The sequence below is a fragment of the Coregonus lavaretus genome, assembly GCF_964263955.1.
Source record: "Coregonus lavaretus genome assembly, chromosome: 32".
Lineage (NCBI taxonomy): Eukaryota > Metazoa > Chordata > Actinopteri > Salmoniformes > Salmonidae > Coregonus > Coregonus lavaretus.
The window spans coordinates 6499056-6517982 of record NC_140019.1 but is presented as its reverse complement, the minus strand read 5'-3'; the positions used below and the strand labels follow the sequence as shown (position 1 = coordinate 6517982).

Below are 18927 nucleotides of genomic sequence, written 5' to 3'. Positions count from 1 at the left end.
CCGGTCCCTCCCCTGTGGTGTTTGGTTGGCGCGGTCACAGTCCGCGCCTTTGGGGGGGGGGGGGGGGGGGGGGGTACTGTCACGCCCTGGCTCTGGGGACTCTTTAATGTTGAGCCAGGGTGTTAGTTTCTATGTTTTGTGTTTCTATGTTGGCCGGGGTGGTTCTCAATCAGAGGCAACGTGAATCAGCTGTTGCTTGTTGTCTCTGATTGGGAACCATACTTAGGTAGTCGTTTGGCATTTGTGTGGTGTGGTATCTTGTTCCGTGTAGGTTTGTGTTGGTGAACCTGTGGACTTCACGTATCGTTTGTTGTTTTTGTTCGTGTGTTGTACATCTAATAAATCATGTACGCTTATCATGCTGCGCCTTGGCCCGTTTCATCTAATGACGATCGTGACAGGATCAAATACTTTTTTCCCTCACTGTATGTGTTATTTTATAGTTTTGATGTCTTCACTATTATTCTACAATGTAGAAAATAGTAAAAATAAAGAAAAACCATTGAATGAGTAGGTGTGTCCAAACTTTTGACTGGTATTGTCACGATCGTTCATGAACGAGAAGGACCAAGGCGCAGCGTGATATGCATTCATATTTATTTCACGAATAAACGCACAACCAAAACAACAAACGAACGTGACGTCCAAGGTAGACAAATAACATACCTCACACGGAACAAGATCCCACAACTGACTGGTGCCAAAAGGCTGCCTAAGTATTGACCCCAATCAGAGACAACGAGCTACAGCTGCCTCTGATTGGGAACCACCCTTGCCAACATAGATCTAAACGATCTAGAAACTAACATAGACAAACCCAACACAGAAAATACACACCCTGACTCAACCAATACAAGTCCCTAGAGTCAGGGCGTGACAGGTACTGTATATTGTGGTTGGAATGTACAGACTCCTAAAAGAGGCATTACGTATCCCCACATCATCTTTAAAACAAGAAATAGGGTATTTTTATGTTGTATTAAATCCATACTCTCATACATCATGCTCATGTCATATTTTTAGATGACGTCTGATTTCATGACTCCTTCATAAAACACAATAACATTGTTGTTTCCATCTTCTAGGTCTTCAAAGAAGATCTTAGGGAAGTAAGGCATGTTCTTTAATTTCCTTCATCACCTCATCATCACATCTCAAAGCTGTGAAGATGCACAGTTTTCTCCTGCCTATATCAAGGAATTGAACAATTGCTTACTATAGGCAGTCCAAGATCCCCAAAACTTGGCAACCACAGAAGGAGCAGGCGGTATATTAGATTACATTGTAACAAAATATAACATTTATTCTCTCATTGTAGGATACCTGAGGAATTCATCACAGACTTTGCAAGTGTGGTGTTTGGCAATCAGTATGTTGACTGTTTGTTATGGCTTAACATTAGCCTATATTCCCACAATTATTTTTGTTGTTGTATAACGTTATTGACACAAACATAATGAAAAGGTATATGTCTTTCTAAAACTAAAATCCAGGTTTGCCAGCACTTTATTGTGCACAGAAACACATTTGGTGCTCCCTCTGTGGCTGTGGCTCAGCTCACTGTCCCTTGCTTTCCCTGTGGTTGTTTTCAGATTAACAGCACTGGAGGCTGTGGCTACACAGCAAGGGCCTCGATTACCCTCCGTTGATGATCTCAGATGGAGAGTGGACATGGCCATTTCAACAAGGTACACTATACTTCATTCACTGTAACAGAGGCGGGTCAACTGTTTGTAATATAAATTTAACTGAGATAAAAACTACTTTGAGAACTGTAAATGTCCATGAAATGCATGCAGTGTTATCGTTTTACATTAGTACAATACATGGTTTGATAAATAGTAAACACGTTTCATTATTGTTTAATGAGGATTTAAAAACCAAACAGAATCAATTAGAAGACTGATTAATAATATCAATAGTATTAAATTATCTTTTGTTTTATTGGAAGCTCCCTAGCTCGTGCCCTGCAACCTCCATTTTAATGCCGATGAAGCTCTCTGATGGAAGTGCCCATCACTTTGAGGTAAAAACACTGTAACAACTTGCTGTATATGGCTTTGATATGCATGTCTCCTCACCAATGTATTACTACACTCTTACTTACAGTTGCACAAAAAGAGCTGGGAGGAAACCACACCCCAAAATGTTATAATATGCCGTCATCCCTACATTTTTATTGATCACTTAAAGGGCTCCAAGGGTTCTTTGAGTCATTAATGTTTCACATAGAAACATCACCCTTACCAAGAACCCTATTTTCTAAGTGTGTAAGTGTAGGGTGAGGGAGGGGATGGTTGATTTAAGTTTGTCTAATGCATGTAAAGATTGATATGTGTAATTACACAGCCTGCAATTATGTATCACAGTTGTATGTAGGTTATTACTGTATGTAGCAGTGTGTACCTACACTGTTCCTGCTTATGCAACTGTAGCTACAACATGGTTTAGACTAGAGAATATGGGTTAAATCGTATGGTGAAGGATTATGAGATAACACAGTCTGGTATGCCCAACACTTTCCTCAAACATAAATATTGTACTGTGTTCACATGCTCCATTTCAATGCAGATTTGGAATGCTAATATTTTGTCATCATCAGGGCTCTCTCAGGTCAATCTGCTCCAGTTGCACAATCAGATCACAGGAAAGTTGGCCTAAATACTACACTAAGTGATCAGACATTGCATATGTTTATTTTAATCTCTAGGTGCCTGTTTCCACATGTATTTGATAACTGGAGGTATTAGGGAGGCAGAACAAATACAGTATTTAATTCAGGTGTTTACAGTAAATGTAATGTTTGTGTTTCATTATGGTACTTATAACCATGTGATTACCTATAGGACCATTAAAAAAAAGTTGCCAGAGAATTGCAAATGACATTGGAAAAAGGTCTAGACGAGCTGACTGGGTCACACCGATGGCCAACTTTCAGAGTCACTGCAATAATGTTGCCCTGGCTCTGATATTGAACCCTAGCTGTCTGAAAGTGGGATTGAGTTCATATGCAAGTTTAGAAGACCCATTTGTGGAGCAATTTGGGTAACCCCCTAGCTGTATTTAGTCCAGCGTTTCCCAAACTCGGTCCTCGGGAACCAAAGGGGTGCATGTTTTGTTTTTTTCCCTCACACTACACAGTTGATTCAAATTATCAAAGCTTGATGATTAGTTGATTATTTGAATCCACTGTGTAGTGCTAGGGCATAAATCTAAATCTAAACGAGTTTGGGAAACCCTGCTTTAGTGCTTGATTGATTGAAAACAAATGACTTATTCTTCAACTTCTTATTCACTGGCTCGAGTACATTGCCTAATTATGTGTCACAATTGGTAAAAAGACCTCAAGAATGTGTAATTATGGCTACTGTAGCCTATATATATATATATATGTCACTTTACAGTTTACTGCGACATAGAATGTATGTGTCCATTGCATGCATAGAGATATGCTCTACTGTCCGAGCGTCCTGTTATGGAATGCCTTCTGCCTACATAAATCTATTACGCATTTGTCCCATTTCAGGACATTTACCGACTTCTATCCACAGTATAGACGCTTTCTGTTTTACAACTGAATTATTAGGTAACAGGGTTAAAAACCTGTCCAATTGGAACGGCTGGCCGTGGTCACATGACACTTTTGTTTACGTAATATATATATTTTTTTACAATGATTGTATCATTCATTGTGTTTTATGATATTGTCTCAAAGTAGTGAGTTGAACAGAGGGAAAAGACTTCAGAAAATAAGATAAATACAAATCGACCAGTTACTTCTAAAAAGGGAAGATTGATTTAGCGACTATACTACACAACCGCAGTCATTATGGGAACGGATAATACCGATTGTATGCTGCTTCTTGCGGCAGAAGCTTTTCAATCTAAAAACTTCGGGCTCGCCGCGGACATATACGAATGCCAACTGCTGAACCTCTGCGACCCAAGTACGCAGCAACATCTCTTGGTGAAACGGGCGGATGCCCTGGCATTTGCTGGCAAATTGACCGATGCCTTCGAGATCTACCGAAAAGCCGCTGAAATCGAGAGACTACGACCAGTCCATCTGGATAATCTTATTGAATATCTCTCTAACAGTATTAAAAGACAAGATGGGACAGACAGTCAAAACAACAAGCAGGAGACACGCTCTGATTGCGTTGGATATGATGCAATTACCTGCAAAATATGTTATGGATTTCTATACGAGCCAGTTACCTTGCCTTGTGGACACTGCTTTTGCAAAAAGTGCCTGGACAGAGAAAAAATGCCTGTCTGCTGCAAAGAATGTAATGACAGAAGGCACACCAAACTCAATGATGTGGACAATTATAGAGTAAATGTTGTTCTTAGTAACTTGTTGTCAAAGTGGTTTCCAGTTCAATTACTTGCTGTTCAACTGAGACGTGAGGGGAATGGACTATATTCAGATAAAATAATGGATGCTACTTTGGAAAAATACAACGAAGCAATACAAATAGGTATGGTATTTTAACTTTTCATTTAAACTAATTCTAAATTCAATTAAACATCTGAAATGGATGGCCTATATCTTATGCAATGTTGCAACAGTATGTAGGCTTCTGTTTCCATGGGCTGGTTTTAATTGACAGCTGAATCCGCAGGTGTGTGATGTAACGTCCGTGTGGTGTAAGCTGCTCTACATTTGAGAAATTCTGTGGGGAAATTATTATAACAATGTATCCTGTTTATTACTAGGCTATAAATGTCCCCTTAATTCAGAGACATTCATGCTTATGACATACATGGGAAGATGTATGGAGGGTGATTAGGGCCAGTTCGAAACTGCTAAATAGGAATGTGAAATAATAAATCCCTTTTTATTTTCATATCAGTGCGTATGATTCATGCTACAATTAAATTGCAAAGTTTAAAATGAAATCCAAAAAGGTTAAAGGAAAATTGTAAATGGTAAACATAAATTCTAAATAAAAATAGTAAACGGAAGAAGCCAAATGGTAAACAGAAATTCGTAAATGCAATGTGCATAGTGAGATTGAAATACCTATTTTCATTTTTCAACTACCCAATTCAGCATTCTCTTTTCAATTAATATTTTCAAAGTGTATGCACATTTCTTCTTGGAGGCGTGAACCAGGAGAGCACCACCACACCCACATGTAGTAGTACATCCTAGCCATGCTGTGTTGTAGATTGATTTGAGACTAGTGTAACCAACACCCGGTGCGAACCCAGGTCTTTTGCGCACCAAAAAAAGCATAGGCGTACTAAGCTGAAGCCTAGGCATTGACTCTGGGAGCCAATGCAACTCTTCAGGTCTCAGGCAAGGTTAGGCCTAGTCATCATGCATGTGTGGTAACTGAACCACCCCAGTTACCGATCACCATCCTTTGACCTCCTCCTCCTCCTCCTCCTCCTCCTCCTCACAGAGACCCATCTGAGTCATGGCACAAATATGATTGACAGGGTTCAAACAAGTGTCTTCTGCACATCAGAAGAGCACATTAGTACGCTAAACCAACGCTTATAGCCAAATCTTAAGGTATCAGGTAAGGTTACTCATCATGCGAACAACTAGGAAAAAAGTGGTTCGGTGACCACACACGTGATGAGTAACTTTTCAGAGTGTTGAGTAACTTTGCCTGAGACCAGAAAGATTGCTTTGCCTCCTAGGATTTGGCTTAGCAGGCTCATATGTTCTTCTGGTGTACAGGACACCAGGTTCGAACCCCGTCGGTTACACTAGTCTAAAATGAATGCACAGAGAGCGTGTCATGTTTCTCTCCTGGTTCACGCCTCCAGGAAGTAATTTGCATACATTTTACAAATTAAAAGAGAAACGAGAATGCTCAAATGGGCAATTGGAAAATGAAAAAAGCCACTTTCCATTTCATTTTGAACATTGCATTTACCATTTTCTGTTGACCATTTTCATTTAGAATTTCTGTTTACCGTGTCATGAATCATGTGCACTGATATGAAAATATGAAGGCATTTATCATTTCCACATTTCAATTGAGCATTTAAGCATTTTCAAACTGGCACTGATCACCCTACATACAGATGGGCGTGTGAAGGTTGAATAAGATGTTATGTAGGCTAGGGGACCAAACATTGCTTAAGGTAACAAACAGTAAAACAAATCTAGGTCAAGGGTAGTAAAAGTTAAACAGCAGACACAGTTGTATTGGTTTCACTCTCGTGTGCCGCACTGATATTGTTATTGATTAGAGATATACGCTACCGGTCAAAAGTTTTAGAACACCTACTCATTCAAGGGTTTTTATTTATTTTTACAATTTTCTACATTGTAGAATAATAGTGAAGACATCAAAACTATGAAATAACACATGGAATCATGTAGTAACCAAAAAAGTGTTAAACAAATCAAAATATATTTTATATTTGAGATTCTTCAAATATTCACCCTTTGCCGTGATGACAGCTTTGCAGACTCTTGGCATTCTCTCAACCAGCTTCATGAGGTAGTTACCTGGAATGAATTTCAATTAACAGGTGTGCCTTCTTAAAGGTTAATTTGTGGAATTTCTATCCATCTTAATGCGTTTCAGCCAATCAGTTGTGTTGTGACAAGGTAGGGGGAGTATACAGAAGAAAGACCTATTTGGTAAAAGACCAAGTCCATATTATGGCAAGAACAGCTCAAATAAGCAAAGAGAAACGACAGTCCATCATTACTTTTTTATTTTTATTTTTTGTACCTTTATTTAGCTAGGCAAGTCAGTTAAGAACAAATTCTTATTTACAATGACGGCCTACACCGGCCAAACCCGGACGACGCTGGGCCAATTGTGCGCCGCCCTATGGGACTCCCAAACACGGCCGGTTGTGATACAGCCTGGAATCGAACCAGGGGGTCTGTAGTGACGCCTCAAGCACTGAGATGCAGTGCTTTAGACCACTGCACCACTTGGGAGCCCAAAACTTTAAAACATGAAGGTCAGTCAATACGGAACATTTCAAGAACTTCGTGCAGTCGCAAAAACCATCAAGCGCTATGATGAAACTGGCTCTCATGAGGACCGCCACAGGAATGGAAGACCCAGAGTTACCTCTGCTGCAGAGGATAGGTTCATTAGAGTTACCAGCCTCAGAAATTGCAGCCCAAAAAAATGCTTCACAGAGTTCAAGTAACAGACACATCTCAACATCAACTGTTCAGAGGGGACTGTATGAATCAGGCCTTCATGGTGAATTCCTGCAAAGAAACCACTACTAAAGGACACCAATAATAAGAAGAGACTTGCTTAGGCCAAGAAACACGAGCAGGAAATGTGTCTTTTGGTCTGGAGTCCAAATTTGAGATTTTTGGTTCCAACCGCTGTGTCTTTGTGAGACGCAGTGTGGGTGACCGGATGATCTCTGCATGTGTATTTCCCACCGTAAAGCATGGAGGAGGAGGTGTGATGGTGTGGGGTTGCTTTGCTGGTGACACTGTCTGTGATTTATTTAGAATTCAAGGCACACTTAACAAGCATGGCTACCACAGCATTCTGCAGCGATATGCCATCACATCTGGTTTGGGCTTAGTGGGACTATCATTTGTTTTTCAACAGGACAATGACCCAACACACCTCCAGGCTGTGTAAGGGCTATTTTACCAAGAAGGAGAGTGATGGAGTGCTGCATCAGATGACCTGGCCTCCACAATCTCCTGACCTCAACCAAATTGAGATGGATTGGGATGAGTCGGACCGCAGAGTGATGGAAAAGCAGCCAACAAGTGCTCAGCATATGTGGGAACTCCTTCAAGACTGTTGGAAAAACATTCCTCATGAAGCTGGTTGAGAGAATGCGAAGAGTGTGCAAAGCTGTCATCAAGGCAAAGGGTGGCTATTTGAAGAATTTCAAATATAAAATATATTTTGATTTGTTTAACACTTTTTTGGTTACTACATGATTCCATATGTGTTATTTCAATATTTTGTTGTCTTCACTATTATTCTACAATGTAGAAAATAGTACAAATAAAGAAAAACCCTTGAATGAGTAGGTGTTCTAAAACCTTTGACCGGTAGTGTACTTCTTCAAATGTTGAACAACAATTATCACTTTCAACAATAATCCAAAATCTGCACATTTTCACTGTGAACTAAAGAAAACTAGTCTTGTGTGACATAGAATGATGGTTTAATGAATAGATTATCAGTTTCAGCCCCTATTTCAATTTCTATTGAATTTGACCATGTACAGTTATAGTTCTGGTACAAAGTAAATCTCTGTCTATCCAAGTAAATATATGTTTTATTTATTTTCCAGCTCCACGGGACCATGTGCTGTACAGCAACCGATCACAGATCAATTCCAGTCTGAAGAATTACGAGGATGCACTTCATGATGCAGAGATGGCATGCAAACTCATGCCTCTTTGGTCAAAGGTGAGGGTTGGACTTTTTCCTCAATGTTTAATTTAGATCTACCATCAGAGCTTCACAATGCAATATAATGGTATGGTTGTTCTGATTACTAAACATGTGTTTATTTTTCTTCCAGGGACATATTAGAAAAGCACAAGCTTTAGTCAGTCTGGGAAAATGTGAAGAAGCGTTAAGAGAGTACCTGGTCGTCATTACATTAGATCCTGAAAGTAAACTGGCAAAAAAGGAAGCGGAAAAGCTTCTGAGTGATCTTCTGTCCCCTGTCACTGATCAAGTACACAACAGAATCCTGGACGGCACAAGTCTACTATCTTCCAGAAATAAAATTAAAGGTGGCATCCTGAACACCTCAACCTCAAGCTGCAACACCACCACTTCCTCCAAGTCTTACAAGGTAAGAGAAATCCTCCATCTTTTAGGTTTTTAAATATAATAAAGTATTATCATCTAGTGCATTGAGTTGAAATCATGAACTAATTTAAATGTCCTATCATCACCTTTCTCACAGGATTACAAGAATATCATCGCCTCTGATGAGAAGTTGACATCGTATGTCTGCCATCCCACCGTCATCGACAGGAGCGTCTTCCTCAAACGCAAACGTAGCTCGTCCGAGGACAGCCAAGTGGATAGTAGTGACACCTGCAAGTGCTCCAAATCTGGTAAGTTTTAAGACTTTTTGTCTCGCTTCTTAAAATGCCCTTCAATTCAATGGAGCTTTATCGGCATGATATTTACTATAAGGGAAGCAGTTGTTGAGATTCACTATCTTAACTCAAATGTTTCTCCTCCTTAACAGAAGTGACCCAGAATGAAGAGGCGACTTCCTGGAGTACAGTGCTTTCTGACCTCATAGACCCGACTGACCTGGAGTGTTCTCTTTGTATGAGGTGAGAACATCTCCATGCAGCCATCCATCCGTGACAAAACTTGTAGCTGAATTGTAGTATTTTCCACTTTGCGAAGGATAGTAATATAGTATTCTGCTTTTGAATCAGATTTTCTATGATTACTGAAACTCCTTTTCTCATAGCCTCACAAAAGTCATAGTTATTTTACAAGTGAACACAATATATTCATCTTCCTTTCTGATAGTATGAAGCAATAAAGATTCAGTATGAAGCAATAAAGATTAATAGGTAAACATTTAGCCTTTTTTTCATGCTTATAGCCTACATTTAATTATCAAACAATGTAATGAAAATGCAATGAGCTATATGTAAATAAGAACCTGAAAGTAATCAATAATAGAGTAGCGAGAGACATTGTACCACTCTATTGTACAATATTGTGTCCTTTCTCTCCATGGTATACCCTAGGCTCTTTTATGAACCAGTCACCACTCCTTGTGGCCACACCTTCTGTCTGAAATGCCTTGAGCGATGCCTGGACCACAACCCCAAGTGTCCCCTCTGCAAGATGGAGCTGGAAGAGTATCTGGCAGAAAGTAAATACAACAAGACTGTCTTGATGGAGAACCTCATCTGCAAGTATCTGCCAATCGAGCTCATGGACAGGCAGAAAGTCAACGCGGAGGAGATTGCAGATTTATCCAAGTAAGATTAAAAGCAGCATACAGACATTATCCGATTGCTTCCGTACTGTGTAACAATGACATCAGAAACTTTATAAAATGTTACTTCATCTGTAACTTTGGATGTATTATATCCTCAAACCTTCTTCTTTTGCAGTCTAAACAAGAACGTGCCTATATTTGTTTGCACCATGGCCTTCCCCACCGTTCCATGCCCTCTTCACATCTTCGAGCCCTGCTACCGGCTGATGATCCGCAGGTGTATGGAGATGGGTACCAAGCAGTTTGGAATGTGCCTCGGCGATAACCTCAAAGGGTGAGTAAAGCCTGGAGAAAGCAGAGAAACATTGTGTTTTGTGTTCCTTAGTCAGGCAGGGGATATTGGTGCCACCTGGCAGTAAATTTGAATAGCTGCTTGAGGGCCTTAGGCTATTATCAGAGCTGAGCAGGTTTTGCACGTTGTATTGCAGCGTATCCCAAACTCAGTCCTGGGGAGAGGTCTTCTCAGGTCCAAAAAGTTGTGCCCATTCAGAAATTGACCCGGGGCTTTCCTCCCAGGACCCTACCCGATACATTTATGTTTTAAATATGGAGACCCGGTCCGAATGGATCTGAGGACAACCAGACCCGGCCCGTATAGAGCCAGTCGGGTCCAGATCCAGTCCCGATCAGAGTCAGGGAAGCAGCAGAAGATATACATTTTTAGCTACGCTATTAACTGAAGCTGTTAATGCACACACTGAGGAATAGAGGAACGGAGCTATTATCAGGCGGGGGGCGGCACCATGCTGTGTGGACCGAGTTGTTTAAGCAGATAGTTTATATAGCCTACTTTGTTGTTTCTGTCCTCCTGTGAATGCCTTAGACACATTTTGGGTCTTATTTGCTTACCATATCTACTTATTTGCCTTCCCCATAGATTTGCCGATTACGGTAGCCTCCTGGAGATCCGAAACGTGGAATTCTTTGCAGATGGCCGCTCCATTGTGGACACCATTGGGATAAGAAGGTTCAAGGTCATTGAGCACAACCAGAGAGATGGATACAACACAGCAAACATTGAATACTTGGAAGACGTTAAGGTCATTATTAATCACAAACTAAAGGATTGCATGAATGTTGTCTGAACAATTTTTTATGTGTATTAGTGTATCTCGTTGTGCTAATAAAGGCTTTTCTTGTTCTGTATAGGTGGAAGTTGTGGCAGAGAAGGAGCTTCAGAGTCTCCATGATGCAGTGTACGACCAGGCCTTAATCTGGGTCAACTCCCTCGAAGCAGAACAGAAGGAGAGGATTGTGGTGCACTTTGGGCGCATGCCAGAGAAAGACTCTGAGCCACAGGTAAATAAGTGAATCCTGGATATACAGTGCATTCGGAAAGTATTCAGACCCCTTGACTTTTTGCACATTTTATTACGTTACAGCCTTATTCTAAAATTGATTAAATACTTTTTTCCCTCATCAATCTACACACAATACCCCATAATGACAAAGCGAAAACAGGTTTTTAGAAATGTTTACAAATTTATTAAAAATAAAAACAGAAATACCTTATTTACATAATTATTCAGACCATTTGCTTGAGAGGATCTGCACAGAAGAATGAGACACTCCCCAAATATGTGCCAAGCTTGTAGCATCATACCCAAGACTCGAGTCTGTAATCGTTGCCAAAGGTGCTTCAACAAAGTATTGAGTGAAGGGTCTGAATACTTATGTAAATGTCATATTTCTGTTTTTTTAATGAATTTGCAAAAATGTCTAAAAACCTGTTTTTGCTTTGTCATAATGGGGTATTGTGTGTAGATTGATGAGAAAAAAACACACAATTTAATCAATTTTAGAATAAGGCTGTAACCTAACAAAATGTGGAGGGGGGCTGAATACTTTCCAAATGCACTGTAGATCACACATATGTTAACTCTATTTTGATTTGACACAGTTTATGTTGAACAGGTTATGGCTGGATTCTTAAGGTTATTCTCCTGCTCTCTCCCCCTATAGGCCAGTCCCAATGGGCCGTCCTGGTGTTGGTGGCTGCTGGCAGTCCTGCCCCTGGCGGGTCGAGCCCAGCTGCCCTTCCTGGCCCTGACGTCTCTGAAGGACCGACTCAGTGGTATCCGCAGAGTACTCCTCTTCATGTCCCGCAACCGCTCTTCTCGGTGACTCCAACCCTCACACAACCATCCATCTCCTCCATGTGGGTTTCTGTTTTGTCTGTTTTTTGTTTTTATCTGAAAGACCACATTTTAACGAAAGCCTTTGTGTAAATGGGTTACTATTGGCAAGTGGGCTTTGAATAGATTACCAAAATGTGATGAAGATGATTTCTTCCTTCCAAGGATTAGAAGAGGCTACTTATGGACTGAATCTTTTAAAGTGTGCTTTAAAGACGATAATGATTGATTTTGTGTTTTGACTTTGTTTTTGTTATTATTGTGAACGTCGCGTGTGCATGCAACATGTTTACACAACTGGGTGTACAATGATGACTTATTATTTCCAAAGGGTTTATTAACCACAAATTACATATTATAAAACCCAAAACCCCTTAGAATATGTAGAAAATTAGAGGGGAAAATTACAATACAGAACAGTACAAGTTCTGATGACACTTTAGCTGTATCATTCAAAGGATAATGCGATTTTCTCCCTGTTTTGGTGTATATGAGTGCAATACACCTTCAGTTAAAATGAACCATCTCCTATATGTATTGGTATTTATATGTTCTACTTAGCACTGTAGTTGCATCAACAGCATAACTGATACTCACTGTTTTCCATGCATGGTGAGCAAAGATAGGTTGTGAGCTTTGCCTTCAAGAAAGGAAAACATTTATAGTTTTGTTGGATTTGACATATTTCTTTGTCTGCCAGACTTTTTTCATAGTTTTCTACAGTTCTTTTTATGTTATAATGATCACATTTTTATACAGACGATATTGAACCAGGATGGTTATGCTGTGAAATCTTGGGCAAATGTGTTAATTAACAAACATTACATTTTTTATTGCAAGGGCCAATTTTAAGTTATTGCATTTATATAGGGCTTCCTTGGCTCTGCTATTATTTGCATCATAATGTAGGGACGACACAAGTGACAAACAAACAAAAAGTGATTGCAATAACGGTTACCACTTGTGCTGCGTGATTCCTGGCTATTATACAAAAGACAACGACGTGAATGTGAAAATGCAAATAATTGTAGACAAGGGAAATATAAACTTTTAGAGTGTAGAGAGTGCCGGATTTATCAGCCCTGCTGCTTTTACCACTTTCCAATATTCTCTGTTTGATTTGAGATGTTTTACATTTGGTTGTCTTGTCCTAAGCCAAAGACACTCTGAAATGATTTTCCTAACATGCATTACATTCAGTTTAAATAAGCAGCAATCAAACCATTCTAAAAACTCACGAAGGAGTTGGAAGACTGCTTTCTGTCATTTGAACCTCATCATGTTCTCTTTCAAGCTATTGTCCACTGGAATCATAAACTGTAGCATCAAACACTGTGATTTCTAATATTTTTCTACATTTAGTGCCTTTAGTTGGATTTCTTCCATGATGCCAGTACCATGAACTAAGTAGAAGAATTTAGACAAAGACATCATTCCAGCGAGGAAGACTTCAAAAGTTCAAACTATTTAGCTGAATATGTGGTCTTCTCTTTCGAGGACACAAACAGTAAATTAAAAACATTCCAGTCCTGGTTCATTGTATGACGAGTCTTACGGTTGTGGTTACAAATATTGGTAAAACTCCAATCCTGGTTCATTGTATGACGAGTCCTGCGGTTGTGGTTACAAATATTGGTACTATAGTTCTTATATCGTATCACAACTAAATGAAAGTCATCTCATTGCAAGAACACAATGTGAATATTTTCTATTGACTTTCATATACAACAACATTGAGACTTGGTTAAGTCCCGTGTAGCTCAGTTGGTAGAGCATGGCGTTTGCAATGCCAGGGTTGTGGGTTCGTTTCCCACGGGGGACCAGTATGAAAAAATAAATGTATGCACTCACTAACTGTAAGTCACTCTGGATAAGAGCGTCTGCTAAATTATTAAAATGTTAAGGGGATTTTTTTGGGATAAAAGTTAATTGATTGGCATGTCAATTCAAGTAGCTTATATTTCCTCACCAAAACCTCACACATTTACATGTATATTTGTTTGATCTGGCAGTTGCATGTTAGCCAAGTTGTCATTCATCAAAGGTAGTATCTTCCTGACCTTTTTGAATTCCACATTGAACCTTGCACTAGTGATCTAAGTCAATCTACCTCTGACACTCCGGTAGCTCTTCCACCACAGAACATGCTAATTTATTCATATTGACATGTCATTTGTTTCTATGGAGATGAAGTGACCATGTAGTCTTACTTTGGTGGTTGTGTAACACTTGTATAATTGCCTCTAACTGTATGTGTTTACAAAAATGAATGTATGTTGTTGGCATCTTATCCAATGTTATATTTCTGTTTTTATAGAAATGTAGTCATTGCAATGTTATACGAATAAAACTAATGAATAAAAAAGGTTATGCTCTTAATATGTGGAAATAAGAGCTAAACCGATGGTCTTTAATCTGAAGCGTCCCTAGTCCTTTGTTCTATATTTCTCTCCTTTGGTTGCGTGTATCAGTGTAGCTCTTTATAAACGTCTAGAATCTTGGGACATAACGAAAAGCTTATGAAGCGCTGCATTGAGTTTACGTAACACTGTGAATGTAGGTCACGGTTAGAAGGAAAGAAATGCTATTCCACTCCCCCTGCCCCACTGCCTCACATTCTGCAGCCCTGCCTTTTTTTCTGGAGGAGATGACCTGACCCATACCGCACCGAACCGCACCGGGAGGAATGATGGACTCGGAGGGAGGGGGGGACAAGTAGCACCAATGTAATTTGCAGGCTGTCTGTCTGATGGGAGTGAGGGAGAAGCCAGTGGGGATATGTTTAATAGGGCTTACATAACGGGGGCAGCGTCAGACGTTACGTAAACTTTAGGTTAGCGTCTGCAGAGTATCAGTGTATCTTGTTCTCCTGCCTTTGAGAGAGGGCATGTTTCAGCAGTAGGTCCAGGAATATTGCCAAAATGGGAAAGGGAAAGAAAATTCCCGGCATTGTTTTTGTATAAGGTGTCCTGCTCTGTTTATTCAGGACAGAAAAGAAAGTGGGATCTCAAAGGCGTGAAGCAAGGTATTATTAAACTACCGGGGGTCCCACTGGAAATAGATAGTATAAAGATACTATTTTTCAGCATCTGCCTTAAATCAGATCCTTCATCAGTGTGCCCTGGCCAGAGACTGGCCACATAACACTAATCTAATGTTACACGCCAAGTAAGGTTATAACTGAAAGGTTAAGGTCACTAGATGAAGGGGTTGCTATGGGAACTTGGCAGATACACCTACCCCCGATTTTATAAAACGTAGCACACTGACAGAAGTAGGGCAAAGCAGTGCATTGTGGGAAAACTGGTTACCTAACTCACCCAGAAAAGGCATCTGGGAGGTTAAGTTCCCTGTGTTGATGTGATGACAGAACACCCGCTTAGTGCTAGTTAGCCCATCGTAAACCGTGTGGGAAACTGCGTGAGAAGGCTGTGTCAGAGGGCTTGAGTGTGCCCATGTGAGAAGTGCATGACTGTGTGTGCCACAAGCGTATGCTGCCTGTGGATGGATGGCACAGAGGTTGGGCTCTGGCTGCAGTACTGTCTCCTATCGCCTCACTTCTGCAAACACTTACATACTGTGAGACTAACTGTGCTGTGCTTGTGTAATGTGCAGACAGCCTGCCCTCATGTCTCAGCCTTAAGCTGCTGGCGAGGCTGAGGCATCATTGCGAATTAATGCATAATAATGTTAATGTGCTTGAAGTGTTGTATAATGGTTAGACATCACATTGCAGCAGATATTGCAGGGTTTGTCTTTGTAGTCCTCAATGGAAAAGAAAAGCACAAATCCTATAGACCTGCAGCTTGCTCCTCTAAAAATCTTTACACAATCATTGGGCGGTGTCTCCACGGCTGTGTAAACTTGTTGAGTGTACACTGAGTGTGTACAGGCCGGGCCCCTGTGGCGGTCATTATACAGTCATTATACACCTACTGTGTAAGGACCACCACAGGGGCCCGGCCTGCACACATTCAGTTTGTAAAACTGATGTACAACACATTTTTAGGGCAGTTGAATTGTGGGTACATACCACAATGTTGTTGTGTTGTAATTTTAATCACAGACAGATTCCCCACAATGTTGTTGTGTTGTAATTTTAATCACAGACAGATTCCCATTCTATGTTTGATTTTAATAAATACTTTAAGATCAGAAGGAGCGAGCTGCAAAGCGACAGTCACCTGCTCCTGCCACTAGCCTTGCCCCTGTCCAATGGATAGAGAGGGACAGCAGAGGCAACATGATTCACCAAAGACCTGGACAAGAAAGGTCTAAGAAGACCTCAAGACGTAGTACATGTTATGTACCTATTTAGTTTTGTCTGTTTGTTTACGCATGTAAAGTGTAACCACTTTTTCTAAATAGATAGCATTGCCAGCCCTGGCTGCCTCATGTTAATTGTATGTTATTGTCATCAAAAGTCACAGCGGAGGACATGGACCTTACCGGAACAGGTGACCATATTGCAGCTAATGTCGGGGGTGAGTATCACCCTAAATAGAGCTTGACTCTGGGGCATCTGACCCTAAAACTGTGTTTCCCAACCCTCTCCACCGCCCACCCCAGATGTTTCACATTTTAGTTTGAACCCAAAACTGCCACACCTGATTTAATTAGTCAAAGGCTTGATGATTATTTGACTAACTGAACAAGGTGTGCCAGTTAAGGGTTAAAACAAAAATGTGAAACGTCTGGAGGGGCCTGAGGAGAGGTTTTGGGGAAACCCTGCCCTAAAGGAACCCCAAGGGAGATGCCAAGAGCGAGATCTCCCATGGGGGATTTCTTAACAGACTTATCAAGGCTAGGATTGTTACACTACTCCCTTGGTTTAGAAAACACAACCTGTACTTCTCTATCACAAATCCCTCACGCCTTAACAGGACATGCTTTTGACCCTCATACACTATCCTACTTTTGCTCATCAGAGTAGCAAATGGTAGGAGGGGGTATCGACCCGAGGTAGGCTTGAAGCCAGGTCGCTTGACCCTAAGGAAATCACGCTACAAACAACAACCCCAAGAGAGTAAGGGCCTCATCAAGGCTAGTGTCGTTGAACTTGTCATGCAGCATGACTACCTTGTTAGGAAATGTCTAACTAGTGCTAAATGCAGTTGCAATATACTGACCAATTTTAGCTGGCACGCTGGCTTTCATTTCAATGTGGGATTAAATACAAAGTAGTGCTATAAAACATTCAAATCCTCAGACCGATTGACTGTAACCTAAGCCTCTGTCTTGCAGGAATTAACTGTTAGGTTGCATGTATTGAAAATAGATTCCAAATATTATATTACTCTCAAAATAAGACGAACCACAACTAATGTACATTAAAACCACATAGTTATGCACATGTAATTTAATGACATACAGTGCCTTCGGAAAGCATTCAGACCCCTTGACTTTTGCCACATTTTGTTAGGTTACAGCCTTATTCTAAAATTGATTAAATCGTTTTTTTCCCCCTCTTCAATCTACACACACTACCCCATAATGACAAAGCATAAACAGGTTTTTAGAAACGTTCACTAATTTATTACAAATAAAAAAGAGAAATATTTCACATTTACATAAGTATTCAGACCCTTTATTCAGTACTTTGTTGAAGCACCTTTGGCAGCAATTACAGCCTCGAGTCTTATTGGGTATGACTCTACAAGCTTGGCACACCTGTATTTGGGGAGCAGCGTCGCTGCACAGCTATTTTCAGGTCTCTCCAGAGATGTTCGATCGGGTTCAAGTCGGGGCTCTGGCTGGGCCACTCAAGGACATTCAGAGACTTGTCCCAAAGCCACACCTGCATTGTCTTGGCTGTGTGCTTAGGGTCATTGTCCTGTTGGAAGGTGAACCTTCGCCCCAGTCTGAGGTCCTGAACGCTCTGGAGCAGGTTTTCATCAAGGATCTCTCTGTACTTTGCTCCATTCATCTTTTCCTCGATCCTGACTAGTCTCCCAGTCCCTGCAGCTGAAAAACACCCCCACAGCATGATGCTGCCACCACCATGCTTCACCATAGGGATGGTGCCAGGTTTCCTCCAGACGTGACGCTTGGCATTCAGGCCAAAGAGTTGAATCTTGGTTTCATCAGACCAGAGAATCTTGTTTTCCATGGTATGAGAGTATTTAGGTGCCTTTTGGCAAACTCCAAGCGGCCTGTCATGTGCCTCTTACTAAGGAGTGGCTTCCGTCTGGCCACTCTACCATAAAGGCCTGATTGGGGGAGTGCTGCAGAGATGGTTGTCCTTCTGGAAGGTTCTCCCATCTCCAAAGAGGAACACTGGAGCTCTGTCAGAGTGACCATCGAGTTCTTGGTCACCTCCCTTTCCAAGGACCTTCTCCCCCGATGGCTCAGTTTGGCCGGGCGGCCAGCTCTAGGAAGAGTCTAGGTGTTTCCAAACTTCGTCCATTTAAGCATGATGGAGGCCATGGTGTTCCAGGGGACCTTCAATGCTGCAGAATTGTTTTTGGTACCCTTCCCCAGATCTGTGCATCGACACAATCCTGTCTCGGAGCTCTTCGGACAATTCCTTCGACCTCATGGCTTGGGTTTTGCTCTGACATGCACTGTCAACTGTGGGACCTTATATAGACAGGTGTGTGCCTTTCCAAATCATGTCCAATGAATTGAATTTCCCACAGGTGGACTCCAATCAAGTTGTAGAAACATTTCAAGGATGATCAATGGAAACAGGATGCACCTGAGCTTAATTTCGAGACTCATAGCAATGGGTCTGAATACTTATGTAAATAAGGTTTTTTTGTTTTGTTTTTATAAATGTGCAAATAAAAATCATTATGGGTATTGTGTGTAGATTGCTGAGTATTTTTATTTTATT

The 18927-nt window shown here is 40.8% G+C and overlaps 1 protein-coding gene and 1 pseudogene across 2 annotated transcripts; both read left to right on the top strand.

The window, feature by feature from the left end:
• Positions 1–901: 901 nt before the first annotated feature.
• Positions 902–2041, top strand: LOC311107665 (COMM domain-containing protein 5-like; annotated as a pseudogene). The gene is made up of 4 exons: positions 902–963; positions 1319–1369; positions 1593–1688; positions 1952–2041. The product of its transcript is annotated as a COMM domain-containing protein 5-like (transcript).
• A 1699-nt stretch (positions 2042–3740) lies between these two features.
• LOC311107455 (LON peptidase N-terminal domain and RING finger protein 3-like) lies at positions 3741–14430 on the top strand. The gene is made up of 10 exons (XM_084149951.1): positions 3741–4481; positions 8263–8381; positions 8497–8775; positions 8890–9043; positions 9181–9271; positions 9701–9937; positions 10073–10231; positions 10835–10997; positions 11107–11256; positions 11920–14430. The coding sequence occupies exons 1-10, from the start codon at positions 3830–3832 to the stop codon at positions 12079–12081; spliced, it is 2166 nt and encodes a 721-aa protein (XP_084006077.1). The 5' UTR covers positions 3741–3829; the 3' UTR covers positions 12082–14430.
• The last annotated feature ends 4497 nt before the right edge of the window (positions 14431–18927 follow it).